We start from the raw sequence: 16,447 nt of genomic DNA on the forward strand, positions 1-16,447 counted from the left end.
GGTGGGAGGGAGGGGGGCGCAAGAGGGAGGAGATATGGGAACATATGTATATGTATAACTGATTCACTTTGTTGTAAAGGAGAAACTAACACACTATTGTAAAACAGTTATACTCCAATAAAGATGTTAAAAAAAAAAAAATTGGAAACAACCTAAATGTCCATCAGCAATAACCTGATTAAGTTATAGTTTAGTAAATTTTACATGATAGAATATTATGCAGTTGTGAAAAAATAGAAAAGTTCTTTAGTTAAATAATACAGAAAGATATCTATTATTAAAACTATTATTAGTTTTTTTAAAAAAGTAAAGTGAAAACAGAATATATGGTATGCTTCCTTTTGAGTAAAAGGGGTAACTTAAGAAAATATAAATATATATATATATTGCTTATATGCAAAAAGAAACTCTGTAATGATATATAATAAACCACTTATATTGGCTATCCGGGGGTAGGCAGGTAGGTGGGAACTGAGTAAATAAGAAAAATTTTTCATTTTATACTTTCTGTTACTTTTTTGAATCATTCAAAAATTTATCTGTTCAAAACATTAGATTAAAAACAACTTTTAGGGGGCTACCCTGGTGGCGCAGTGGTTGGGAGTCTGCCTGCCGATGCAGGGGACACAGGTTCGTGCCCCGGCCTGGGAGGATCCCACATGCCGCGGAGCGGCTGGGCCCGTGAGCCATGGCCGCTGAGCCTGCGCGTCCAGGGCCTGTGCTCCACAGCGGGAGAGGCCACAGCAGTGAGAGGCCCACATACCGCAAAAATAAAACAAAAACAACTTTTAAGCAGATTAGGAAAAGATTATTTTATTCATTTTAACCTCCATTAAAAGGTATCCCAAGCAATTTGAATAGACTGAAAATAATCTGATAAACATGTAATCAGAGACTGGGAGGTCTTAAGATGCTACCAAAAGCCCCTGAGTCAAAATGCTGAAAGATGATTTCCCACTCAACAGTCTAAGAAATTAGTTTAAATTTACTTCAAAATAGGAACAATCATAAAAGTATTTTAGCAAATTTTAAAGGCATTAACGACTGAATTTTATGAAATTCTGAGGTCTAGAAATGCCACACTATTTTAAAGAGAAAAAATATATTTTTTAAAGACAACAATGAAGGTGGACATTTGGCAGGGGTGGGGGAAGCAGTTTTGCAGTAGGAAGATGACTAGTAGGAAATACCAAAGAGCTACAATTTACTACAGCAGCAACCTAAAGTATGAGAGAAATATTCCAACAGCTTATTATCTGTGTACATGTGTACTGTGTGTACCAATTTATTCATTTGTTTACTTATGTACTTGTTTATTTTAGTCATTCATTCATTCATCCCAGACTGATAACTTCATGTTATTTTTTTTAATTTTTTTTATTGAAGTAGAGTTGATTTACAAAGTTGTGGCAATCTCTGCTACACAGCACAGTGACTCAGTGATACACATATAGACATTCTTCTTTATATTCTTTTCCATTAGGGTTTATCACAGGATACTGAGTATAGTTCCCTGTGCTATACAGTAGGACCTGTTGTTTATCCATCCTTTATATAATAGTTTACATCTGCTAATTCCACACTTTCAGTCCTTCCCTCTCCCACCCCCTCCCCCTCGGCCACCTTTAGCAAATTTTAAAGGCATTAACGACTGAATTTTATGAAATTCTGAGGTCTAGAAATGCCACACTATTTTAAAGAGAAAAAATATATTTTTTAAAGACAACAATGAAGGTGGACATTTGGCAGGGGTGGGGGAAGCAGTTTTGCAGTAGGAAGATGACTAGTAGGAAATACCAAAGAGCTACAATTTACTACAGCAGCAACCTAAAGTATGAGAGAAATATTCCAACAGCTTATTATCTGTGTACATGTGTACTGTGTGTGTTTACCAATTTATTCATTTGTTTACTTATGTACTTGTTTATTTTAGTCATTCATTCATTCATCCCAGACTGATAACTTCATGTTATTTTTTTTAATTTTTTTTATTGAAGTAGAGTTGATTTACAAAGTTGTGGCAATCTCTGCTACACAGCACAGTGACTCAGTGATACACATATAGACATTCTTCTTTATATTCTTTTCCATTAGGGTTTATCACAGGATACTGAGTATAGTTCCCTGTGCTATACAGTAGGACCTGTTGTTTATCCATCCTTTATAAAATAGTTTACATCTGCTAATTCCACACTTTCAGTCCTTCCCTCTTCCACCCCCTCCCCCTTGGCAACCACAAGTCTGTTCTCTATGTCTGTGAGTCTGTTTCTGTTTTGTAGATAGGTTCATTTGTGCCACATTTTAGATTCCACATATAAGTGATATAATATGGTATTTGTCTTTCTCTTTCTGACTTACTTCACTTAGCATGATAATCTCTAGTTGCATCCATGTTGCTGCAAATGGCATTATTTTGTTCATTTTTATGGTTGAATAGTATTCCATTGTATATATGTACCACATCTTCTTTATCCATTCCTCTGTCAATGGACATTTAGGTTGCTTCCATGTCTTGGCTATTGTGAATAGTGCTGCTATGAACATTGGGGTGCATGCATCTTTTTGAATTAGTTTTGTCTGGGTATATGCCCAGGAGTGGGATTACTGGATCATATGGTAATTCTATTTTTAGTTTTCTGAGGAACCTCCACACTGTATTCCTTGTCCTTTCATTTTAAACAAAATAAATTTAAAAGCTGAAGGGAATTATGTTCTTAAAACTTTCAGACCTACAGAGCTAAAAATCTATTTAAAGAAGCAATTTTTTATAGAACATAAGCCTAAATTATAAAATGGGAGGGCAACATGATTACCACATTGGTAAGTGATCATAAAAAAGTAAAAGTGATCATTCCTAAGACACTAAATATTAAACCCAGAGAGACCATAAATATACACTTTCATAGCTTCTAGTCATTTCTAAGCTTTAGTTATTAAATGATTTACATCTTAACTATGGAAAGAGTACACAATTTTTCCAAATTTAAGTATTTTACCTTGAGAGAAGAAAAAGGAAAATTTACAATGAATAATATACACTTTGGATAGAAACCTGACAATATAAAACTGGGGCTTAAGTTTTTGTTAGGGAAGACATAAATTTAAGTCTGTATTTCTCAGCTGCAAACTGGTGTGCCTATTAAAGACTATTTACATTAATCTGCTTTGTCTTTTATTTTCCATAATCCAAGATGGGGTTGAGAGTTCCTCCCACATGCTCCCAAAGTACTCTATGTATAATGCACCTTACTGTGTTCTAGAATTCTGTTGATGTCTCCATGACACCCTCTAGACAGGCTTCCAGAAGGCAGGACCCTTTGTCTTCTATTCACTGTAGTAGTCACAGAACCTAGTAGAGTGTTTGGCTTGATGATTAATAGACATTGTTGATTTGATTAGATATCAAAAAATTTAGGTGTAGCACATATTGACTCTATTGATATTTTTGTTACCAAGATGCAAGTCCATGTGCCCAACGACGCACAGTGAGGCCAGACAATACCAAAACGCCAGAGTCTGGAACAGAGGAAGGTTTATCAGTTGGTGGCTCCCTCAGGGCCAGGGGAGCCGACATCCTTTATGGCCCTGCGATAAACCTTTCTCTGTTCCAAACTCCGGCGTTTTGGTATTGTCTGGCCTCACTGTGCATCGTTGGGCACACGGACTTGCGTTTCGGGACTTGCGTTTCGGTAACGCCACCAGTGCCCAGGTCTGGCTGAAGAGGCTGATCTCAGTCAGTCACCTGCCAGCTCACCTGCCAGCCTGAGGCTGGGTGAGCTGGAGGGCCCTGGGGAGAAGGCCGGGATCTGCCTCTTACCTCACTCTCCACCTGACGACCACCACTCCTCGAACGGTTGGCTCAATGCCCCTCTAACGGTCGCCCATTCAGTTACCCACTTGGGGGCGGGACCCACTTCAGCGCCAACCAATGGCTGAACGGGCCCTCCAACAGTCGCCCATTGACAGTTGCCCACTTGGGGGAGGGGTCCACTGAGGCAGCGACCAATGGCTGAGCAGGACCTCTAAGGCCGTTCTAACCTTACCATATTTACAGTCTCCCGGTAACCATTGCCTGGTATCGACGTGGGGTGGGTGTAATGGCGGGCAGCAATGGCCGAGTGCTAAAGGTTGTGCACTGCAGTGCTCTATTACATTTTTACAGAGCCAACTTTTTCATTTAGGCCAAAGTTATTTGGTTTTTATGTATGCCATCACTTTTAAAAAGAGATGACAAACTTATAAGACTAAGCATAAGAGAAATTGATCCTTAAGAGTTTCACTATAAAATTCTCCAAGGCTAATTTTCTTTCTGTTTATATAACTCAAAATTAGCTGTAATAGAGTTTACTCTTTTACAGCATCCTTGTATAACTCTGTGGAAAGTATTTCAGATTATTTGGTCCCTTTGGCTGTTATATGATTTTTATTTATAATTCAAATATTTGATGAATCCTCTAGATGTTGAAAATCTAAATTACTATGTTCAGAAAGTGTTAAATGTTAGTGGGAATGAGGAATTATACTGCAGGGTCCACTGTGATCCTACAAAAGCTGCCCTGCTTTATCTGGCCAAGAGGTGGCAGCATGCTCCAGCAAAACGTCGCGAAAATCCTGTGACTGTTTCTCCTGAGTATTTAGAACCACTAAAGAATTGCTGGACTGTGGGACACAGAGTACTAACAAAAATTTAGCTATTCTACTGGTTCCAACCAAACTGAATGTCCAAAGCAGTAGAGGTCATTGGATGGTTTCAACCATTTTACAGCTAGATCCAGTGTCACCACTGTTGCTAATTATCACCTGCTTGTTAATTCACAACAGGTGTAACACAACGCAAACTAGCAAGGTTCCTGCCAAGCCAGAGAGCAGAAAGGTAGAGGAACAAGGGGAGCTTGGGAATAAGAGAAACTGAAGAATGCTTTGAGTAGTCTGGAACACCTCTCATATGAACATTTGATGCCCTTTCAGTCTAATAAACATGATTAAAATGTGATATACTTTTACAGTTTATAATACTAACCCTTTATATATAACTATATTATTAACATAGATACTAACAATAATACGATCAAATAACTACAAAAACTAGTGAGGGTTTTAAGGTCGTTTAATTTACTCATTCTTTGTACAAGTATATGATTCAGTAAAAATAGAAGAATTGGGCTTCCCTGGTGGCGCAGTGGTTGCGCGTCTGCCTGCCGATGCAGGGGAACCGGGTTCGCGCCCCGGTCTGGGAGGATCCCACATGCCGCGGAGCGGCTGGGCCCGTGAGCCATGGCCGCTGGGCCTGCGCGTCCGGAGCCTGTGCTCCGCAACGGGGGAGGCCACAGCAGAGGGAGGCCCGCGTACCACAAAAAAAAAAAAAAAAAAAAATAGAAGAATTTATTCCATGGCATAGGTACTTCTGTTTGACTGACATTCAACATTTTCACATATTTTATTATACCTGTAGGATGTGATCCTTTTATAGAATAATAAAATTATGGTAAAATATTGGGCCAGTTAGATAGTAAAGATAAACAATTACTTGTATGAGTTTGTTTGGTTTGGTTAGATTCAGTCATTAGTTGACTATCTCATTCTGCCATGTCATCATGCTTACCTATATAAACTGTTAATTAATAGTGCCCTTGCTTTTAAAGATTTAAGAGATCCTGGCATGCTCTATATTTAAAGAGTTCCTAGTTGCCATGCAGTTTCCTAGGAGACTGAGAAATCTGTTGCTATTTAAACACAAAACTAAACCGACTAGACTTGTTTAACTGCAAAATTGACTTGAGACCTGTTTAAAATTATTTAAGGGAGTAGCCACTAAGCTTAGAAATGTGTGAAGTGTGCATCAGGGTAGACCTTGAATTTCAAATGAAACTTGGAGACTTAGCACGTCATCTTTCTGTGCACAGTCTCTGCTAGGACTCACCATGGGCTGTATGGTAGCACAGCACTGGAAGAAGTACAATCACGCAACATCACTTCAGGGCTACCATGGAGCTGACTGAGTTGGTGGTGCAGGACAAACTGTTAAATCTTTCTGCACCCTAATTGCATGCAAGCAGTCTAGACATCTGTTAAATGTTTGTCAAAGTGTTGATGACAGTGATGATGATGTTAGTTTGGTTTGCTAAGAAATCAAAGGAAATTTACCAGGTAAAGAACTAAATGGTAATAAAAACCACATTTTGGGGCTTCCCTGGTGGCGCAGTGGTTGCGCGTCCGCCTGCCGATGCAGGGGAACCGGGTTCGCGCCCCGGTCTGGGAGGATCCCGCATGCCGCGGAGCGGCTGGGCCCGTGAGCCATGGCCGCTGGGCCTGCGCGTCCGGAGCCTGTGCTCCGCAACGGGAGAGGCCACAAGAGGGGGAGGCCCGCATACCACACACACACACACAAAAAAAACAAAACACATTTTTAAGGATCGTTTCTAAAAATAAGGACTTCAAATTTTAAAAAGAAGTTAACAGTATGCTCAAAGTGCTTTGCTAGATCCTAGGAATACTAACATATACAAGAGGAGCAACTCATAACAGAGCCCTTCCTAGGGTGCTGAGGAAGGTTTCAAAGGGAAAACAATACATAAAGCAGCCTTGAAGGATGCTTAGGATTTCATCCAAAAGCAAAAAGGTTATTAAAGACAATAGTCAGGGCAAAGGCAAAATGGTGAACAGAGCAGGATGAGAGAGATAATGCCTCAGCTTTGATGCCTGGGTATACAAGGGACAATACTGTGGGTCAGAAGGAGGAAGATGCTGAATGGCGTGGTAATGGTGTGCACCTTATATTCTGAGGACACAGCAAGGCAGCAAAGATTTATAAATAGGATGATTACATCATCAGATTCATGTTAAGACTCTGGCAGCAATCTGCAAGATGCACCGGAGTAAGAGGGCAGATGTGAGTCAAGGAGGTCAATTAAGAAGCTATTACTGGGGCTTCCCTGGTGGCGCAGTGGTTGAGGGCCCGCCTGCCGATGCAGGGGACATGGGTTCGTGCCCCGGTCCGGGAAGATCCCACATGCCGTGGAACCTGTGCGTCCGGAGCCTGTGCTCCGCAACGGGAGAGGCCACAACAGTGAGAGGCCCGCGTAACGAAAAAAAAAAAAAAAAAAAGAAGCTATTACTAAAAAGATAACAAAGGCTTGAATTAAAACAGTAAAAAGGAAAAGAAGACAAATTTGAGCTACTTCAGATGATGATTCAATACTGATCTCAGGTGGCCTTGGCCTGCAGCAGCTTGAAGCAGGATTTCAGTTCCCGGCCAGAGACTGAAGTCAGGCCACGGCAGAGAGAGTGCTGAATCCTAGCCACTAGACCAGTGGTCAGTGACAAAGCCCTGGCCTTTCGGCTTTGCAGAAATGAATTCCCCCAAAGACATGGAAAGTAGTGAAACAAGCAAAGTGTTTACTAGGAGGAAAAAGAGTACTTGTGGATAGACACATGGGCAGGCTCAGAGGGAGTTGCACCCTTGTGGTAGTTTGAATCACTTTTATGGGGCATTTCTTCTGGGTTTTCTTTGACCAATCATCTTCCTTTGCCTGGTTTTGAGTCCATATTTTGTATATCTCAGGGTCCTCCCATGTGCGTGCGTGCGTGCGTGCCTGTGTGCATGCATCTCTTAGCCAAGACGGAGTCTAGCAAAGAGGCCTATGGGTAGGTTGGCATCACTTACTATGGGGTGGTGCCCCCTCCCTTACTGACCTCCGAGGAGCCTTTCTGTGCCTGTGTAGTCAGGAAGGTCTCCTTGACTTGGAGAATGAGGAATATGTGGTCTTTTATCTCTTATCTGGGCAGGGCTCAGCTTCTCCTCCCTCCTGCTATTTTGGAGTATCTGTCACAGGGGACAAACTCTGGCTGCTCAGCCTGGGGCCCATCTATCTCCTGCCTCAATACGATCAAAGTTTTTAAATGACCAATTTTTCCCAGTCCCTTCCACTGGCCCTAAAATTTCTACTTAGTCATGATGTGCGAGGTTAAAAAAGCAAGTTAATAAGTAATTATTCTAATAATTCCATAATATAACAATTAATTATTAATAAGATTAAAAATGAAGGAAGGTGGTCAAGTCAGATTTGGCTGTGTGAATGTTGAAGAATTGGTAAACTGCCCAGGATAGATGTCCTCACAGGTTGGAAATTAAGATTTGGGGCTTGGTAGATATAATAAGAAAGACATATTTGGTCTTCATCCCCAGTGCCTCGCACAGAGCTCCTAAACCCCCTGGAATTTCCTGAGTGGTGGGGTGAGAGGAGTGTCTTCTGTTATTCATAATAAGCCCCTTTCAACTACACCTGAGTATATGCTAATGGAGTGACTCTTCCGGAGGGCTGGTTGCCAGAGAAAATAACCACGATTAGAGGACTGGAATTTTCAGCCTCACCCAGCGACCTCCAGGGAGAGGAGAGGGACTAGGGATTCAGTTAATCGTCAGTGGTCGATGATTTAATCAATCATGCCTTTGTAATGGAACCTCCATAAAAATCCTAAATGATGGGTTCAGAAAGCGACCAGTAGGGTGGCACAACCCAAACACTATGGAAACAGAAGCTCCCACACCTTGAGACCCTTCCTGACCTCACCCTCTATACATCTTCATCTGGCTGTTCATTTGTATCCTTTATAATAAATCAGTAATAGTAAGTCAAGTATTTCCCTGAGTTCTGTGAGCCGTTATAGCAAATTATCAAACCTGTGCAGAAGGGACTGTGGGAACCTCCAATTTGTAGCCAAGCCAGACAGAAGTGTGGGTAAGCTGGGAACCCACTACTTAAAATTGTTGTCTCAAGTGGGGGGCAGTATTATGGGACTCAACCTTTAACCTGTGGGGTCTGTGCTGACGGGGTGGTGTCAGAACTGAATTAAATTGTAGGACACCCAGTTTGTGTCCACAGAGAACTGGAGAATTGCTGGGTAAGGAAAACCCACACATTTGGTGTCAGAAGTGTCATGAACAGAGAAATGGTTTTCCTTTAGTAAACAAGTCAGGAATGAAAATACAAATTGGGGGATCATTTATGTATGAGTAGAAGAGTGAAATCACTCCCCCAACAGAGGGAATATATATGGAGAGTGTTGAAGATGAGCTCAGCAGAAGCCTGAAGGAAGGAAGTAGGTGGTAAAGAGGAGCTAGCTAGGCAAAGTGCGGCTGGAGTAGTAGAGAAAAATAGTGCCCTAGAAACTAAAAAAAAAAAAAAAAAAAAGGATAGGCTGTCAACAGTGACAAAGTGCTTGAGTTCAGGAAGGATAAGGATTGAGAAGAGGTCACTGGATTTGGCAATTACAAGGTCACTATCTTCTAAGGTTCAACTCCACTGGAATGGTAAGAGGAAACTGGATTAATAAATAAGAGAGTATACTGAAAAAGTTTAAAGCTATCACTTACTTTTACATTGAAGTACGATTTTGGGGAATTATGGAAGTGTGGAGATAAGGACACATACTTCCTTTTTTTTTCTATTCTAAATTCTTTTACTCAATATGAAAGTGTTATTACCTGCAGCAGTATAATCCCAGTCACAAAAAGATGATATAAAATAATGAATTTTTAAAAGCAATACAAATCCAGAAAAAGTAAGCAAACTGGATTGTACCTCCTAAAAAATGTTTTTAAAATAAAAGTATATTTTGGCATTTGGGAGGCCTAGAGGTAATATTGGGTAGTATATATATTAGTCATTTCCCACCATGTTACCTAACAAGATTGAAAGAAATGAACTTCTCATTAGATGTTGCCAAATAGAAACCCAATGAAGATTCAATAAGTTCACTGTTCTATTAAAAATTCAATTAAAACCTCAATCTCCTTCTAGTAACAATTAATACAACAACAAAAGAATATAGGCAAATAATACAAGCTCAAGACAACCAAATTAGATTTTTAAACAGGTCCAGTTTACCACAAATAATAGTTATAATGAAATGATGTGCCTTTTAACACCTATGTCCTACAGCTTTAAAAAAAAAAAAAAAAAAAAAAGCCTCCCCTCCAGACTTTAATGTTTCCTACCCACAAAACCATTAGAAAATATTTCATTCAGCTTCTTTAGTAGAGTTGTTCTTTTCATTACTCATAATCCATTCATTTAGAAAGGCATTGCCTTTCCCCGCCCCCCCTCCCAATCTTAGAATGTATCTTTCCTTGTTGAATCATCCCTAAGGCAGAACAGAATCCTGGTGGAAGATCTTTCTGAAGTGGCTGGCAGGATTAAGAGCTAGGATGAGATCTGTCATTGTGGTTAACCCATAAAGGGAAAAAAAAAAAAAAAGTAAACAACAATAAGAGCCTGTATGTAGCTTTATCTCTGTTCTAGGCATGGTAAATGAAAGAATGTACCTCATGAGCAACCTCAACGGCTTTCTTTGACATTGAGGCAAAGAGAAACAACTCAGCAAATAAGGCCTTTGTTTACTGTCTTGGGTGCTACAAATAAGCATTGTCTTGTTCTGTTAATACATCTATTATGTCTCTAAAAAAATACAAAGCTAAGCTGGTGAAATAACAGTAATAGAATTTAATTGTGTAATAATTATTCTTGATATTCTGTATTAATGATTTGGCATCTTGGAGTCATGGAGCCATGCTAATAATGCAAGGTTTTTTACAAACACCTCCACCATCAGGCATTCGGAAATCTGTCACAAACCCTCCAATCACAAGCATCAACTGTGCGTTTTGCTTCCCACTCAGTAGGGGACATCCCCACCTAGCTCTTCTCAGCACTATAACAAAGGTTTAGTCACAGTTCTCTCTACTTCTCCCTGTAAGTGACGCCATATGGCCCCATGTGGCGTGTGGTGCCTACCATCCACTGGGTAACTGTGAGTAATAAACTCTTCTTTCAAAGGTTGTTGTCTGCATGTCTGTCAAAACCTGATTAAAATAAATCTTAGGTAAAAATAAAGAGTCTAAGTATATTATTCAAAATTTTCCTTTCTGAATATTCTACGTCTTTGAATCCTTCAATTACTATCACTAGTTTTGGTATTGTTAAAAGGTAAACTAAGGATCATGAAAATTTTGAAGCGTGTATTTGAGCAAACATCAAAGCAAATCAGGCAGCACCAAACTGAAAATGGCTAGGCACACTCCACCGCAAGAGCTAAAGAAAGGCTTTATAGAGCAGACGTGCAAGCAAAGCAAGGAAATTGATTGACTATAGCTTAAGTGATGACCTTATTTGAGAAAGCCTAGTTGGCTGTTCGTGATAGTTGTTCTTAAGTTTCACTTTCTTAACCTTGAGGTATTTACAGGGATCAACTCTGGCTTAGGTTTTGGTTTGCTTATACAGGCTGCCAAGGCATTAGAGCCACCTCGGTCAAACGATCTCCCTGTTGAATTACTTTAACAGAACCAATGCTCTCTCTTATGTATTTATTTGCTAGTCATACTGGGGAGACGACAACAGAAAAACAAAACCTCTGCCCTCATGAAGTTTATACTCTAGGTATTATAGTTGTAAGTGAAGTGAGGAAGCTTATCTTTTATTTCATTTGAATCCCTCACTTTTCTTCCATATACTAATATTCAATAATATTTGCTGAATGAAAGAATGATCCATTTTCCTTTAAGCATTGGAAGCCATTTTCTTTATCTTTACAACTGAATAGTGGTTTACAGTTAAGTTTTTCTCACTTGATGAAGACCACCTCTGCCCTCATGAAGTTTATACTCTAGGTATTATAGTTGTAAGTGAAGTGAGGAAGCTTATCTTTTATTTCATTTGAATCCCTCACTTTTCTTCCATATACTAATATTCAATAATATTTGCTGAATGAAAGAATGATCCATTTTCCTTTAAGCATTGGAAGCCATTTTCTTAGTGGTTTACAGTTAAGTTTTTCTCACTTGATGAAGACCATGAAGGATAGCACTGCTAAATGATATTTACATAATTCAAGCAGTTGGACTTTACTGAATGAATAGCTTTACTCACCAATCACCAGTTTATGACGAGTAAGTGGGTCCTCACCAGACACTGAATCTACTGATGCCTTGATCATAACTTCCCAACCTCCAGAACTGTAAGAAATAAATTTATGTTGTTTATAAGCCACTGAGTCTATGGTACTTTTGTTATAGCAAAATGGGCTAAGACACTATGTAAGTGGAAATTGTCGACTAAAGCTCTTAAAAGTAATCAGTTGCTATCCCACTAGGAATTTAAACCAAGTCCTAGAAATTTGCTATAAATCTCTAGTCTACATCTCTTGCAACTAAGTAACTGGTTTATATTTTAAATATCTGTACCATCTTGTACGGAATGATAGGAATTTGAATTTTTTTTCCTAGTGTCTCACTTTCTTACCCATATAGGCCTATTACCTATAATAAGATTACCTACTGAAGTAGATGCTACTGTTGCACACTCATTATTCATCTATCTATCCCCTTTTTCTGTCTTTTTAACATAACCCTAATTTTGTTCACCTTCCCCAGACTGTCTGTGTCTTTCAGGAGAGGCTGGGATATGAATCTCAGTTGGTCTAGCCTATCTTGGAGGCCTCACCCCTTTGTTAGTGACAGGCATGAACAGGTGAAGCAATTTTAACTAATGAGATATGAGGGAAAATCTGCTGGGGGGAAAGGTTTTCTTTAGTCTTAAAAAGAGACCGAATATAATGGTGTCCCCCTTTTCTTGCCTCTGGGTATTATCTGTAATCTGTAACTGAGACCATTTTAGGACCGTAAGGAAAACCAGACTGGAGAACAAGCCAACACACTTAAAGATGGAGGAGCAAAAAGAGAGAAGGGACCTGGGTCCTTGACAATATTGTCAATTCATTGAATTAACCAACCCTGACGATGGCCTGACCTCCACGCACCTAGCTATGTTAGGTAATAAAAAGGCTTAAACATTAAGGACATTTAGTAAGGTTTCTACCACTGCAATTAAGAGCATTTCTTCTCTCTCTCAATAGCTCCACTCCTAAATAGTAGGCTTCTCAATATAACAAGGTGTGGTAGATTGAATGCAATGATAACTGCTTAAACTTCCTCCTATGTTCAAGCTGCTCTTCCTATTAAAAGGTAGTCTATTTCAAGACGCTTCCCATGAGACTAGTCCTGCCAGCAGAATACAGAAGAAGTATTATGCATATATAAATATAATGCCAGTTCCAGACCTAGGTCTTAAGAGATCAAGCATCTTCCCTTCCTCCTTCACTGCTGGAAACCAGGATGACGTAAGAAAGCCTAGGCTAACTCCCGAATGATGGGCTACTACATGGAGAGAAACTTTATGGAGGAGAATCAAGTAACTCCAGCCAAAAGGCAGCACCAAGACCACAACAATGTGAGTGACACCATCTTGGACCTTCCAGTCCCAATTAGGCCAAGAGGACTGACACATAAAGCATTTCTGCTAAACCCTGTCTGAATTCCTGACCACAGAATTGTGAGCAATAAAACACCTGCTGTTTTTAGTCACTAAGTATTGGAGTACTTTGTTAGGCAGCAACAGCTGAAACACAAGGTTGTATTATTTGTTCTCTTGCTTTGTAAAATTACCATAGTCTGCGCACAACGATTAAGAATTAGTGAGCCACTCTGAATGCTAGTGAATATTTTTTTCCAACTATGTGTTTTAATTGTCTTAGCTCACAAAGGAGAATGTGTTTCCATGCATGTATCACCTTGTACTAACATTTACAAAATAATTAAATACTAATGAGGGGAAATATTTGTAACAAATGAGAGTCGATATCCTCAGCAAGTAAAAACCTCTCTCAGATACAAAAGAAAAATAGTAACACCTCAATTTTAAAAATGGGAAAAGCCATTTCCATGAAGAACCATAAATGGTCAATAAACATGTGAGGAAAATACTTTAACTCAAGCTCACTAATTTAAAAGAAATGCAAGTTAAAACAACATGAGGCATCATTTTTTAATCTACTGAATAGCCAAAGAAAAATTTAAACCCTAAAACTTAAGCCAGCTAAGTTCCAGTGTAAAATGGAAAAATCCTGCATTAGAGGCGCAATGTCTGGGACCCCAGAGTGTCCTTGAACTACGGCGACTTCGGCGTCTCTGGTCACACGTTGCCTGACTTTGGGCAGAGTCTATGGCTGTAAAATGGGCATAAATAGCTATCGCACAGAGCAGTTGGAAGGCTCAAACGATACGCAGAGGGAAAAGGAATATAAATGGTTGTTACTTCTTGTTCAGCCCGTTCATCCACCGGTTTACTTCTGTCGGCAGTACTGGAAATGCACAGGAATTACAGAAAAATCCAAATTACTTTCTGGAAAACTGGAGGTAAGATGACTCGGAAATGACAAGACACAAAATCAGGAGGAAGAAAGCCAGGGTAGGAGGTGGCCGAGGCGTGGAGCAGTGCCCTAGGGGAGGGCGACGTCCCCCTAAGATCTCTGCCTCTAGAGCATCCTCGCCCTGGCGTCCACGCTCCGCGGGGCCCGCAGCCACCCCGGGAAGGCGGTGGGAGGGCCGGAGCCACGCGCTGATTGGCTGACTGTGAGCACGGGGCGGGGCGGATGGAGGTTCGGGAGGGCGCGCGAGCGGAAGGCCGCGAACGCGCACTTCCGGTCTTTGTGGCTCGCAGCTGCAGGTCCGCGGCTCGTGCCCTGGCGGCTCCTGAGCTTCGCGGTGAGGGACACGGGGCCTGAGGCGGAGCGGGGGCGGGGAGGGCGCGCGGCCGGGGCGGCGGGCGCTGGGTGGAGGAGCCCCGCTCCTCGGCCTGCCCATCCCCGGGTCTCGGCACCTTGTCCGGGCGGCGTCTCCGAGCGTCCTCGGGACGCAGAGGAGACCAGCAATCAAGCCCCTGCTTTCCAGCGGAAAGGGCAGTTATTCCCCCACCGCCGTGATTTCACAGATGCTGCGATTTAACCGGGATGTAAAAATAGAAAGGCTAGTGCGGCAGGGCTGGTTAATAAACCACAGATTTGCAGGCTAAATATTCTGTTCTCTAAAGTTAACTGTAGTGTTAATGTTCAGATGTACTGATCTGTCTTGCAAATTCAAGGGTACACCCTTCTATCAGTATTCTCCCATCCAAAGATCAGATCATGATCGGTCTATATATTACAAAATTAAAAACAATTATTTGTTGCCATATTTCACTTTTTAAAATGTTTACTCCCCTATCTTCTAAGCTTTTTGAGAGTTGAGATTAACGTTTTTGCTTTTGTGTCTCTATAATATCTGACATTTGCGCACATGGTAAGCATTTAACAAATACATCTTGGCTAATTCCTAGGTAGACTCATTTATTCACGAGCAAAAATCTTTGTATCTTAATACCTGGCTCGGGACAGAGCCCATAATAAGTGCCTCAATGTTTGTTGAAGAAGCGCATTAAATACTAAATTTAATCAAATGGCAAACGTCCAACCATGTTTTTATTTAAATCAACTCATGTTTAATATGGATTTTAAAAAATGTTTTATTACTACCTAAATGAGAAGCAGCATTATGTGCCATAGGTTAAAGGTAACTAAAAATAAATGTTTAAAAATTAGCATATCAAATCCTAGCTAGATACTGTTACCCATGGAAGTCTGAGACCTATAGTTTATTTAAAAGGGAATTCTGTAAGTAACATCTTCAGAAAATGTTAAAGACAGACTATTCTCCTTGATGCAAACAGGATTGAAAGAGAATTGAAAAGGAAATTCCTCAATGTGTGATTCATGTTAGTATTGCATTCTTTTGCCTCTAAAATAATTTCTCGTAGCATAAATATAGGAATTCTACAAAATGAGAGACGTTGAATGAGGTGAGTGATTTTTAGTTTTGTCATTTGATTATTACTTAGTTACAGTCTCAAACCTGATCCCTTTCCATATATTACTCTGATGACTGATCTTTATTATTGTAAGTTCTTAGAGCGATGACTGATCTTTATTATTGTAAGCTCTTAGAGGATTTTTTCATTGCTGTAAGTTAACAGTGCTTTTATATCCTTCAGGAAAGAAGAGATTACTCAAAAGAAACTCTGAAATAGAGGACCCAGTTGTAGTGAGCTTTTTGCTAAGCTGTTTCAGCCCAGAACGGCTATGGAATCCAGAGCAGTTTCAACCCCGGTACCTCAGAATTCTCAGGAACAAGAGCTAATACTAGTGAAAGTAGAAGAAAGCCTTTCTTGGGGTCAGAAACTTAAGCAGAATGGGAGTACCCGATCCTGCCAGGAATTGTTTCGCCAGCAGTTCCGAAAGTTTTGCTACCAGGAGACACCTGGGCCCCGGGAGGCTCTGGGCCGACTCCAGGAGCTTTGCTGTCAGTGGCTGAGGCCAGAGTTGCACACGAAGGAGCAGATCCTGGAGCTGCTGGTGCTGGAGCAGTTCCTGAGCATCCTGCCTGAGGAGCTGCAGATCTGGGTTCAGCAACACAGTCCAAAAAGTGGTGAGGAAGCTGTGACTCTGTTGGAGGATTTGGAGAGGGAATTTGATGATCCAGGGCAGCAGGTGAGAACAGGGAGATGTGATATGTTTTGGGAAA

The 16,447-nt window shown here is 40.6% G+C and overlaps 1 protein-coding gene and 1 long non-coding RNA gene across 3 annotated transcripts in view; one reads left to right on the forward strand and one right to left on the reverse strand.

The window, feature by feature from the left end:
• Positions 1 to 14,405, reverse strand: part of LOC129391604 (uncharacterized) — a 40,327-nt gene extending 25,922 nt beyond the window's left edge. The window contains exons 1-2 of the long non-coding RNA XR_008616028.1: positions 14,148 to 14,405; positions 11,925 to 12,010 (exon numbers count right to left, since the gene is read on the reverse strand). This is a non-coding gene — a long non-coding RNA (uncharacterized lncRNA). The remainder of the gene's footprint in view (positions 1 to 11,924; positions 12,011 to 14,147) is intronic.
• Positions 14,406 to 14,525: 120 nt separating this feature from the next.
• The window catches only part of LOC102978158 (zinc finger protein 397), a 51,259-nt gene continuing 49,337 nt past the window's right edge, over positions 14,526 to 16,447 (forward strand). Inside the window, exons 1-3 of one of the 2 annotated variants that reach the window (XM_028480586.1) lie at positions 14,582 to 14,596; positions 15,684 to 15,725; positions 15,918 to 16,413. In XM_028480586.1, coding sequence (XP_028336387.1) covers positions 16,006 to 16,413 — 408 coding nt within the window. In that variant the 5' untranslated portion in view covers positions 14,582 to 14,596; positions 15,684 to 15,725; positions 15,918 to 16,005. Of the gene's footprint in view, positions 14,597 to 15,683; positions 15,726 to 15,917; positions 16,414 to 16,447 lie in introns of both variants that reach the window. The other variant, XM_024120633.3, reaches the window with a different exon arrangement.

Source organism: Physeter macrocephalus, chromosome 19, assembly GCF_002837175.3.
Source record: "Physeter macrocephalus isolate SW-GA chromosome 19, ASM283717v5, whole genome shotgun sequence".
NCBI lineage: Eukaryota > Metazoa > Chordata > Mammalia > Artiodactyla > Physeteridae > Physeter > Physeter macrocephalus.